Source organism: Anguilla rostrata, chromosome 4 (genome assembly GCF_018555375.3).
Source record: "Anguilla rostrata isolate EN2019 chromosome 4, ASM1855537v3, whole genome shotgun sequence".
Classification (NCBI taxonomy): Eukaryota; Metazoa; Chordata; class Actinopteri; order Anguilliformes; family Anguillidae; genus Anguilla; species Anguilla rostrata.
The window spans coordinates 42,098,061-42,110,878 of NC_057936.1; the positions used below are offsets into that span (position 1 = coordinate 42,098,061).

Genomic DNA, 12,818 nt, shown 5'->3' on the forward strand with positions numbered 1-12,818 from the left:
CTATACTGCTTCACTTTTAAAAAAGTTCTGACAGACTGCAAACCTGTCCCCTAACCTGTCTTACCCTTAATGCCCCATAAACCCCGACACAGTGCTTAAAGGAGTACCATGGTGGTTGAACGTGACACTTCCCAGTTGTCTTCAGGCAACAACAAAACAAATGTGCATAATTTTTTTATTCTTCAGTCATTTCAATGTACTTTAAAACGTATTTTTCTAAGCCTAAATTTCCCACTATAAAAATTCACCCGAACCGTCTGGGCGTGGTAATGAGAACTGTCAGTTAGCTATGATTGACAGACCGTTCCCCGTTACCATAGCTACCCCCATGATACGCGCTCTCTTTGGGAGACTGAATTTTCACAAGCTAGCTAGCTTAGTAGTATATCAAGTATCGATAGATAGCTAAGGTAAGGACGTTGACTTGTATCCAGTTACAATTTTTGCTATCTAGCTAGCCAAGTTAAGATAAAAGCACAACTCTAACGTCCTCATAAAAGCGAACTAGCAAGCTAACGTTATCGATAACATTGCCTTATGAAAGCAAACCTCCTAGCTAGCTAACGTTAGCTAGCTAGCTAAATGAATATAACCAGAAATAATCTAAAGGAACTCTAATTTAAGTGAACCTAACGTTAGTCAAATATTTGCATTGTCTGGACAGCAGGACAGTGTGTCCTGTCAGATTGCTTTACGGGGCGTGGAAATAGGAGTGGTTACTGTATTCGTGACGTAGAAAAATGACAACTTTCTCAACCGGTTGAAAATGGGACGATGAATTTAAAACGCATATTTCTCCAAAAATACAGAACGGACATATTTAATACTTTGCTCATTGTGTTTCTTCAATGCCTCTTGTGCAAATAGCACATAAAATAGAGAAAGTGTGAAAATCACCATGGTACTCCTTTAAGTGGGAAACACCATCTTACCCCTAGTTTGGGCATGTTAGCGCGGCGCAAGCGGCCCAGCTTTGACCAATGTGGGACCTTGCACGTGCTGATCCTCTGCAGGAGCACATCCAGGTCAAACCCATAAATGTCGTGACCCTGAGAGACAGAAAGTGGGTTAGGAAGTGGCAAGCAGACCAGGTACATCCAGATTCTCTATACAAACGAGATGCTCAAGCGCTGTGTTCCCTCTAGCCTCTTTGCTTATGTGAGATTTCTGGTTGGTAACAGGACTATTCAAGTTTATGAGCTTGCATGAGAGGACGTTGTCACTGGTATCCCTTTAAATTTCAGTGTGTTTTATTGGCATGAAAATTAAAGGCATCTGTATTGCAAAAACAGAGGTTACATAATAAAACAACGCGCAGTTTGTACTTTAATATTAACAATATATCAAATCTGAATGCTTTGGATTCAACAGTAGGGAGGAGACCTATCAGTTCAGAGAAATCTGCAAAGCCAATGGTTATTCATCCACAGTGAAATGTAAGGGGCCCTTCAGGGCCTTAAACGCTCAGGCGGCTCTCAGCTCATTCTCACTGAGCCGAACTTCACTGTTCTCAGAGAGTCAGACTGGCCTGCACACCACCCACAGGGACTTCTATGACAGGCCTGGCTTAGCTCTCTGCCAAGCCAGGCCCTGAAAAAAACTGCACACACTTCCCCCAGCCAACTCCAAATCCCGGAAGCCCCTGCAACTCACCACCACCACGTCCGGATCAATTTTGTGCATCTTGGCCAGGAAGAAGCCCAGTAACATGCGCTCTGTGCCAGCAATTTCCACCTTCACATTCTGAAATCAAGGGAGGAAGGGAGAGAAAAATTGTGACGACAACATACCCTCAATTCAAGAAAATGTCATGAAAGAAAGAAGTGGGAAGTAGGAGAGATTAAAATGGTTACGATCCCAATGATAATGAGAGTTTGCAAACTTTCACAACTTTCACCACAGGCCTACTCTGTGCAGGCACAGCCTGCAGCTGTAAAAGCTGTAGAGGATGTACAAGGAGAGAGAGTGCCACTCACCTTCCTCCTCACAGCCTCTTTGAAGTCATAGGGAAAGATGCAGTCACAGGGCTTGCTGACCACTGATACAGAACAAATTAATCAAATTTAATGACAGAATTACATACGATCACAATGACAGATTTCCAGGTGTAGTCTGCCGACGATTGTACAAGGCTTAAACTTTGCGATGGCAGCTTAAGTACTCAAGAAGAGTGCCAATTCATTCACTTAAAGTTTAATTTTAATCTCTTAAATCAATTATATAATAATACTGAATCAGACCTCATGCTCCCCATTAACATGCCTCCTCTGCATGCTGGCTTGACATCATGGGGTACAAGACCCTTAGCTGTTCACATAATATACCACATGATAACATTTATTTAGCAGGCACATCAAATCTAGCAATATGGCCCAGCCCCTGCAAACACTTTTTGTTTAACCTTAATTTTAGCAGAGAGAATCATTTAAGTAATTCACAGCAGGAACCATGGTCAAGAAGACACTCACATGTGGTGTTAATCATTGCAAAAGGCAAAATGGTGACACCGCACAATAAAATGGGCACTCTGCACATTCATTTTATAACAGGGAGGGGGAATACTCACCACAAAAGTGTGACTGGAAGGGTGGGGATGGGGCAGCCTTATCCAGGGCGAACTGATGGTGGATGAGCGCAGCTATGGACACAATCTGGATGACAGGAATTAAAGCATCAATTTCATGACCCAAACCAATCTGCACAAGGCATGATTTTGTTAGCCTCCCCTGCAAGCCCCATAGTGGCCAGGACACTAGTGTCCTGAGATTGCTCAACTCAGGCATTCAGTGCTCCTACAACTAAACAAAAAATAAACCCACAAAAAACTCTTATAGCCTTATTAGTAGATGATATACAACAACTATACCAAATATGGAGATTCTAAAAAAATGCTTGGGAAAAAAACCAAGCAACTCAGCAAAGACCTCAGAAAAAGAAATTGTGGACCTCCACAAGTCCAGTTCCCTCCTTAGGAGTAATTTCCAAACAACTGAAGGCACCACAAGCATCTGCACAAACAATTGTATGCAAATATAAAAATATTGGGACCACACAGACACTGCATCGTTCAGAAAGGAGGCACAAATCAACTCCCAGGGCTTTTGGTCCAAAAGGTTCAACTGAACCCCAAGACAACAACAAAGGAACTGGTGAAGGAGTTGGAGGCATCAGGTACCAAAGTATGTACATCCACCATTAAGAGAATCCTACATCACCATGGCCTGAAAGGCTATCGTGCAAGGAAGAAGCCCCTACTCCAAGACCAGCATAAAAAATCCAGAATGAAGTTTGCAGGTGATCACCAGGACTAAGACCTAGCCTTTTGTAGGAGAGTTCTCTGTGAAGCAAAAATTGAACTGTTTGGCCATAATGATCAGTGCTATGTATGGAGGAAAAAGGGTGAGGCTTTTAATGCAAAGAACACCATCCCAACTGTGAAGCATGGGGGTGGCAGCATCATGTTGGGGGGTGTTTTGCTGGAAAAGGGACTGGTGCACTTCAGAAAATAGATGGCATCATGAGGAAGGAGGATCATCTAGAAATACTGAAGCAACACCTCAAGACATCAGCTAGAAAGTTAAAACTTGGTCGCAACTGGGTCTTCCAGCAGGACAATGATCCTAAGCATACCTCCAAAGTTGTAACAAAATGGCTTAAAGACAACAAAGTGAAAGTATTGGACTGGCTATCACAAAGCCCTGACCTGAATCCCATAGAAAATTTGTGGACCGAACTGAAAAAGCATGTCCGAGCAAGGAGGCCCACAAACCTGACTGAGTTACACCAGTTCTGTCAGGAGAAAAAATTCTGGCAAAGTATTTGTGAGAAACTTGTGGAAGGCTTCCCACAAGCATTTGATTCAAGTTGAGCAATTAAAAGGCAATGCCACCAAATACTAACAAACACTATGTAAACTTTTGACCCACTGAAAATTTGATATTGTACATAAAAGCTGACATAATTCTGTCTCTTAGCTATTATTCTGAAATGACCTCTTATGGAAATAAAGTAGATACCCTAATTGACTTAACACAGGAAATGTATGGTAACATGAAATATGTGGAGCGGTGAAAAATTAAGTTTGAATGTCTTTAGCCTAGGTGTATGTAATCTTTCGGCCTGCACTGTATATTTCATTTACATATGAGCTGTCCAGTAGAATGCTGACCTCATTGTGATGTGTCTTGGCATTCTGCACAGTCTTCATGCTGATGGACATCACCACAAGTGGTGGCGGGGGCAGGTCCTTCACAACAGCTACCAGGTCACTCCTCGGGGCCACAGCCTCCACCTTACACCAGCTGACTGGCTGGCTGTTCAACTCTGCCAAAGCGAGTCAAGGGTTTAAATGCAGAGAGTTACAAACACAAGAGGGCCAGGGAAGAAGCTAGTTGCTAGTTTGGCCTGCAGTTGCCTATCTAAGAAGTGGGGAGTGGGGGTCATTAAGCAAAGTCAGGGTTGGACTGGGCAGCCTCTGGATTGTGGGCATGACCACTATTAATATTAATTAAGCAGGTGCCACTTGCTCTTAAGACTTTAGACAAGCCATTCGAAGAAGTTCCACTGTGGCACACTGCCGGCAGGCACAAGAGCACAGCCCGTTCCAGAGCTTCTGGAATGGGTTCTGAACCAAGTTCTGAGAACCCTAAAGCCTACCTAGGATTGGGACCTATTTTCTGTAACACAATAACAGCGACTGGAGTGACAGACACTGGAGAACGGTGATTGGCTCAGAGTTAAACAGCAGCCCTGTGCGACTGGCTGCATGACTCACGGGGGGAGCTGATATCCAGCCAGCAGGGCCCTCGGATCTTCCTGCTGAGCAGGAAGTGCTCTAGGCTGGAGGTGCTGGTGCCAAAAACGTGGGAGAATGTCGCCCCCTTCAGGTCAGAGGGAAGTGGGGGCATCTCCGCCTGAAAGTTAACCCCCGGAAAAGAAAAAAAGACATTACACACATGCACTCAGACACACACAAACATACAAAGGTGCAAGGACACGTTTTCCGACTAAGATGAATGATGCTTCCTAAACATTTCTTGCTAATATGTAGCCTAACACATAAAGCAGATGATAAAGTGATGAATGGTGAATGAGAGGATGAATGTGAAAGAGCAGGATAGTGAATGAGAGGATGAATGTGATTAGCTGAGTGATAGAATGAATGCAGCTCTTACTCACAGAATATCTCACTTCCAGATAATCGGACTGGGTAGGAACGTCTGGGATCTCAAAGGCATAGTTCTTCTCCACCTTCTGTGAGGGAGTGGAGCAGCAGTGGGGTTAGCAGTGGTACATGGTGTGGAGGGCTTGGGGGGTGTTGGTCAACAGAGAGTAATTTAATCTGCCCTAAGGATTTAATCGATTACAGAAATAACCTAGTCAAATTATGACAGTGATTATTTGCTATAATAATTTAATAATTTCCTCAAAGTGTCAGCAGAGTGTTGCTGATTGCTTTGAGGAAATGACTGGAATAGCACAGCTGTTACTCTTACAAATGCTTTCCCTTCTCTGAACACAAGTTCTCAATGTTTTCGAGACAGACGGGCATCTAATAGAATTTACTTCTTAATAACAAGGCCATCGCAGAGCGTGGCATATGCCCCCGACCCTATGTTGTGAACCACATAATTACCACATTGGACTTGACCACACAAAGGCTGGTTTCAGTGACGCCACCGCTCATTCAAGATGGTGGCAGTGGCGGCCATATTGAATGAGCGGTGGCATCACCGATGGAAACCAGTCTTCGTGTGGTCAAGTCCACTTCACCACCAAAAAATCAGCCTGATCAACAAAGGAGTTTTCTGTTAAATGAGCGGAAACCAAATTCAAGATGGCGGCCGTGGTGGCCATATTAAATAAGCAGTGGCGTCACCGATCAAAACCAGCCTTCGTGTGGTCAAGTCCAATTCAACACCAAGAAATCTGCCTGATCGACAAAGGCGTTTTCTGTTAAATGAGCGGAAACCAAATTCAAGATGGCGGCCGTGGTGGCCATATTAAATAAGCAGTGGCGTCACCGATCAAAACCAGCCTTCGTGTGGTCAAGTCCAATTCAACACCAAGAAATCTGCCTGATCGACAAAGGCGTTTTCTGTTAAATGAGCGGAAACCAAATTCAAGATGGCGCCATGGCGGCCATATTGAATGAGCGGTGGCATCACCGATCGAAACCAGCCTTTGTGTGGTCAAGTCCAATTTACCACCAAAAAATCAGCCCAATCAACAAAGGCATTTTCAGTTAAATGAGCGGAAACCAAATTGCTGACGGACAACGGACGACAGACAGGGCCTCGACATAATGCCCCTCCTGCCTCCTACGGAGGCCGGGGACATAAAAAGTCAATAAAATGGCTGTGAGACAGGAATGGCCAGAGTATTTTTCCCAATCCTTCACTTTATCAATAAACTGTTAAGTGCAGTTTCAAAAGACTGAATGTTCATTACAGATTTTCTGAATTGACAGAGTATTCAATTACAAAGAAATCAATAGCTACAGCCCTAGTGGATGAAGAGACAGATCTACTGACCTTAGACTTGAACTTCATGATCTTGAACTTCTCTGAGAGCTGGCTGAACTCCTGGTACACGTCCATGATGCCCACCACCGAGTCAGTCTCCTCACCCGTTGCCAAGTTAACTTTCTGCCAATCAAGGAACATACCATTAGGTTAACCACCAATTCCCCAATTCCCAAAGCCAAACAACAAACCAAACCACTAACCCAGGGTTCCCCAACCCTGGTTCTAGAAAGCCAAAAGGCATGCAGGGTTTTATTTGCATTGAAATGCATTAGGTGGGCCAAGTTTTTTCAAGCAGCCAATAGGAGAAATTATGCAACAAAAAAAAGTGTGAATGATTCTGCATTTCAAGTTAAAATGAAACCTTACACATATTAAATTAGTCACAGTAGAATCGGCTGAATTGCGTAAAAGAATCAGACAGAGTGTTGAAGACTCCGCATCCGCTATCAACGTGGTTTTCAACAGAAACCACTTACCTTTGTAAATTTTGGCGGCTTTGTGTCGTTATAGTATGGAACGCCAAAAGCGTCACAATTCTCCTGGTTTTCCCAGAAGGCTCTTATAATACATCAGCCGCGGTTAATAAAATGTAAATAAATGTTGAAAAAAAGGCACCACATGTAAATGCACGCCACTCAGTGGGTCATGTTAATACATGCCTGGAGGTGTTAAGTTACACATGGCCTCACCCCCATCCCATGGTCCCTTTAACAGGTAAAGAAGAGTAAGTAGCACACTGTTAACCCGTACAGCATAGGTTATATAGGCAATGAAGTAGTGGAGAGGGCAGGAGTAGCTCGTAGTTGCACCAACATATAGCCTATAATGGAGAAACTACTTTCTACCAAATAAAGGGTTTACAGTCGTATTTTCAATCCAGTTATATTCGTAATAAATATAATAAGAATCTTTGCGTGATTTTACTTGACACGGGTCGATAACTAAGTCATAGTTGTTTCACTGATCACAGTCAATACTACACTCTGGTTGGTCAACATATCACTCAACATGACTGATTCGCAGAACGCTTACAATGAATAGCCTACAAGGAGCATGACCAAAAGTAGTTTGAACTTCCATAATCAGCGAACATGGAATTGTATGTTTTCTTGTACAATTACCTAAGATGCAGTTACAGTATTTTCCGAGTTAAATTTTTCCCACGGCGCCGCGCAGGATGCCGCCGTGGGCTATGCATCGCAAATTGTGCTCACTCACTCACTCACAGACAACCTTTGTAGGACGCATACGCCGTGGGTCTGGATTAGGGCTGGGCGACATATCGCAGCGATAATTATCGCATGCAATAATGGTCATTGCCACCGTATGGCGTATCACCTTTCTTTTGTCTTCTTTTTAATTATACCTGAAGCGTTACTAAACAACTAAAGAGGCTGGGTAAAATGCTTCCGAAGAAAAACGTAACCGCTGTTACCTACTGGGTGTTGACAGCCAAGACAGCCAATCAGCAGCAAGGTTGCACTGCAGCTTGGTGGGGCGCAAAACTTCCCTTTAAACTAATCATTGATCTCAATCTGTTTTCATTAATTTTCCTTTATTATCAAGCGTGCCAACGATCGGACTAATCAAATGGCAAGTAACCTAACACACAGCGTCTTCATACCGTGTTAGGGGGATTAAATCATAAATTCAATTTATCTGTTAAAAAATCTGTTTTAATCACCAAGTACTCTACACTTAACAAACAAGATACACCAGTCTGTTATTTACGTGTTAGCTTTCAAAATAACCAGCAAAAACAAAACCTGCACTTTTTGTTTACAATCTACGCATTGCGGATATTTGCCATGAATACGAATGCGGAGAAAGAAATGCATGTATCCACAAATAATGTTGATTAAAAATGTGCACAATTTCATACTGCAAATGGAAATAAATGTAGGCTATAAGGCATAGGCTACTCGCTAAAACTGCCTATTTGGGGAGAGCTGGCTATATATGATAGTATTGAGTAGCCTATTTTCTGGATTAATTGTATTGATATTGTATTGATATTCAAGGAAAATCAGGGGAAGTTTCCGCCACTGCTTAGTGATTAAAACGGATTTTTTTTTTTTTTAATCGCATGTATCATTTAATCTCCCTAACACAATGCAAAGAAGCTGTGTGTCACTTTCCAATTGATTAGTCAGATCGTTTGCATGCTTGTTAATCACTGAAAATTAATTAAAACAGTTTGAGATCAATGATTAGTTTAAAGGAAAGTTTTGCGCCCCACCAATTTTCAGCTCACCAGTCGCCACGCAATAGGTGATGTTTTTTCTCCGGAAAGCGTTTCACACGGCCTCCAAAAGTGTGGTTGTTTGCTACCCCGTCAGGTATAATTAATAAGAGAAAAAGACAAAAAGAAAGGCGGTACGCCACACGGTGGCGACGACCATTACTGCACGCGATAATTATCACTGCGATATATCGTTCAGCCTTAGTCTGGATGGTTTCGTGCTTGCTATGTAACCAGCCTGTCATGCAAGCTCAGGACTCGGTGCGTTTATTTATGTGTGGTGGTGTTTTATTCGCCATTTATTTACGTCTAGTGGCCTTTTTATTAACGGCGGCCGACATATTTTAAGACTTGAGACTTCAGGGAAAACTGACCCTTTCGACTTTCCGTATTATAGGGCAATTGTCGCTTTATTTATGCCACATCTGCCAATTTTAAATGTACACTTATAGATCATTATGCAATGAAATTGAGCATAATTCCATGAAAATATCCAAAACATGCCCTAATGGTTTATGCAAATATGCAATCTCTTCACAATGGAATGAATGGGAAATGGTTCAGGATTTGGCAATTTTAAGCAAATACCCAAAATTATGCGATAATCCATTATGCAATTAAGTGAATTATACTGTATTCACCTACGCTGTTTTTGCCCATCTGTGCCGATTGAACTGAGAAACAAAATTCTGAAAAGCCTTTAATGTTAAGGTATAAGTAACACCAGTGACAAAAAGAATGGTGCAAGCATTCTTTGAATGAATGTATAAAAATAATTTCAATTCAGTAAGCTGGCATGTGCGTGGATTGTTTCGAGTGGCAAACAAGAAACTCATTTCAAGACAAATCACAATTACAAATACTAATATTCCTGTAGAATAACCCCCTTACAATGTTTATATCCTTCAGTATAGGCTACATTTAAAGTCAAAAGTTTACACACACCAAGGCTAAAGATATTCAAACTCAGTTTTTCACAACTCCGCACATTTCATGTTACCATACATTTCCTGTGTTAAGTCAATTAGGGTATCTACTTTATTTGCAGAAGAGGTCATTTCAAAATAATAGCTAAGAGACAGATTTATTTCAGCTTTAATTCACTATATCAGAATTCCAGAGGGTCAAAATTTTACATACACCAAATTTACTGTCTCTTTAAACAGTCTGGAAAATTTGAGAAATTGATGGTGATAATAAAGCTGATTGCAGTCACTGTCAGACTAAGTCAGCACATAAGCCCTATTTTGAGCCAGGAAAAACACTAGGTGTGCTGGTTTTTGTTGTTTCTCAGCATTTATTTGATTTTTCAAAGCAGGTGATTTCAGTTATTTAATCTCAATTGCTTTCCTGGGTCTGAATTGGTTGTTGATTGTAACTGCTGAGGTGAAAAAAACCCAGCACACGCCGTGACCCATCACAAACAGGGTTGGTGAACCCTGTAATAATCAATCCACCAGTCACTCAATTAACTCCACCAATCAATCAATCCGCCATTTGCTAAATGAGCCAAACTTTCAATCAGTTGATCAGTTAGTCCAAGAATCATTCAATTGACCAATGCATAAAGATAAAAGAATCAATACACCAATTGGAAAGCAAATAGATCAGCCAATCAACTGGAGTAGTCAAATGACTCTATTTAATTACTATTACACTGGGGCTTCGGGGTGAAGCACAGGTCACATGGAGCGAGAAGGGAACTCACACGCTCACGGGGCAGGAAGTACATGGTCCTCTCAATATTCTTCACAGCCACGCAACAGCTCACGTGCGCCTTCGCCGACTCAATCCACACCTTCCCGAACAGGTAGACCACACCTGAAGTAGAGCAGAGGCGTTGAGTAACAGAGTAAAAGAGTAAAAGGAGGCACATGCCACAGAGCTGGTCCCTGACCTGGCTGGTTAAACTGGTCCTCAAAGGCGTCCAGCCAGTAGAAGCGGAAGGCCAGATTGCCATCAGGGCCCTCCACCAGGGGAAGCTGGCTGGAGTCCACCTGCACCTCCACCACGGGCTCGCTGGTCTCGCCCTCCCAGCACGACAAACCTGGTTCACTGAACACACCCAAGCTGGGGAAAGGGGGGAGGGGTGTGGGGGAGTTTCCAGTGTTAAAGCAGGCTGACAGAGAGCATCATGGACATACCTACACACAGTTTGCGTTAAAGAGCACAGATGTATGGGGCTCCAGGGTGGAGCGGATCCACACTCACTGAAGCAGGGGCCTCTGGATTTCAGTCTCGGGCTCCTCTTTCACAGATGTTTGGGGCTCAGGCTGCATCTCCTCTTTTACCGCCTCCTCCTCACCTCCCACATCCATGGGCTCGTCAAAGTCCCCATCATCAAACTGCAGAGCCACCTCATCTGTTGTAAACACACGCACGCCTTCACTTACTGCCACAAGACCTCCACCACTGTCAATCGCTCTCTTACACACATTACACAGCCTCTCTACTGTCAAACACACACACAGCTCTGCGGTGCATTTACCGTCTGCTGTTTCCTCCACCTTCACTCTCTTATTCTGAGTGGTTGGGGGTGCTGGAGAGGAAGGGGGGTGAGCCCTGGGTACTGGGGCAGTTGGAGTTGGTCTGGCTACTTCACCACCCACCCTGACCTGACCCAACAGAAGAGGGGGAATCCTGTATTCATTCCAGAGACCCAGTAAACAGTAAAGGCAAAACATTCAATTAAACAAAATTAACTGTGACTAAATAACACTGTGTGAACAGCACTATTAAACTATAGATGTTAAAATAAAATGAGATCAGACATTTTTAATCTGAGTGCCCTCCCATTCAGAAAACATTTAGAAATTCAACAAATTGCAAAATCTAATCCAGCTAACTAAAATGTCCCCAGCACGAGGCTGTGCTACAAACTGTTCCTCTTGAAACAAAGTCACAAAAAAGAAAAAAAATGAACTAAATAGATATCTGACTTTCTGCTCATTGGTAAATCAAGCCTTGCTACACAGATTACTATACAGCCTTAAACATAAATAAAACGCTTGAACAGCATAAAGTGTATTTCAGAAAATTAAATTATATTCCCATCCTTTTGCTAGTAGTCAGAAAAGCTTCACCTGTTTAAAATGTAGGGGTTTGCTTTTGTTTATGCATAATGAGCTTTGTGAAACATGGTAGAATGTCCCAAAACACCATTAATAGCCACAATAGCAAATTCACACTGCCCAATAAGATCTGCACCCTTACCCTCAGCACTATGGGGGAGATGGGTGCAGGGCTGCTTTACCTTGGGGGCCTGGTGTTGGATGGAGAATGGGTTCAGGGGCACTCCCGAGGGCTTCTTCTTCTTCAGGGAGACAACCGGTGGAGCAGCAAGCAGGGAGGGTTTCTGTAAGGAGGGAGAGGACCAGTTCACCCATGCTGCCTTGCAGCAGAAGAGGAGGAGCACTCAAACCCAATTTAGGCATTTATCCTCCACGTCCAAAACAAGCTAAACCAAATTTAGGCACTTGCCTTCCGGATCTAACAAAAGCTAATGTATCTACTGGCCTCCGACGCTTTTGTTAGACGTGAGTTCAATGTTTCGGATGTGAGTTTTTAACCAGTTCATTTGGCCCTGACTTTCAGGGGATGGGAGCTGATGGAAAACAGTTTGGATTTTGGTGTAAAAAAACAAGGAACTGGGCGCAGGACGGATATTTCCACATTGATAGTCGGAACATGACTTGTCCTTCAAAATCGCAGAACCTTTGGTGAATTTAATTAAGAAAATTACTGCATGCGCTGGCATGACTGACTGTGTCTAATGCGCAAGCATCAAACGTGTGCATGGCATCGCCCCATACGTGAAACTTTTTAGTTTTCTCAGAGGCAAAAAGCATATCATGAAAAAAATGGTGCAGCAAAATCTCACGAATGCGTGCAAAAGCACTTTATCAAAACACTGTTACCTGATGCTTGTATTTTCCTTTCATACCAAGGATAATATCGAAAACTTTGGGGAAATGTAGCAAAAATGTTTTTATACAGTCACAAATAGATTACAACAAATACACATGCACGTAATGTGGGGCTAAAACGAA

At 42.8% G+C, this 12,818-nt stretch overlaps 1 protein-coding gene across 4 annotated transcripts in view; it reads right to left on the reverse strand.

The window, feature by feature from the left end:
- The window catches only part of pola1 (polymerase (DNA directed), alpha 1), a 145,323-nt gene that overhangs the window by 113,348 nt on the left and 19,157 nt on the right, over positions 1-12,818 (reverse strand). For all 4 annotated transcript variants that reach the window (XM_064334069.1, XM_064334071.1, XM_064334070.1 and 1 more), the window contains exons 7-19: positions 12,023-12,124; positions 11,258-11,384; positions 10,981-11,131; positions 10,667-10,839; positions 10,478-10,590; positions 6,534-6,647; positions 5,179-5,253; positions 4,775-4,913; positions 4,169-4,323; positions 2,567-2,651; positions 1,977-2,038; positions 1,654-1,743; positions 933-1,049 (exon numbers count right to left, since the gene is read on the reverse strand). In XM_064334069.1, the coding sequence (XP_064190139.1) occupies positions 933-1,049; positions 1,654-1,743; positions 1,977-2,038; positions 2,567-2,651; positions 4,169-4,323; positions 4,775-4,913; positions 5,179-5,253; positions 6,534-6,647; positions 10,478-10,590; positions 10,667-10,839; positions 10,981-11,131; positions 11,258-11,384; positions 12,023-12,124 (1,503 nt within the window). The remainder of the gene's footprint in view (positions 1-932; positions 1,050-1,653; positions 1,744-1,976; positions 2,039-2,566; positions 2,652-4,168; positions 4,324-4,774; positions 4,914-5,178; positions 5,254-6,533; positions 6,648-10,477; positions 10,591-10,666; positions 10,840-10,980; positions 11,132-11,257; positions 11,385-12,022; positions 12,125-12,818) is intronic.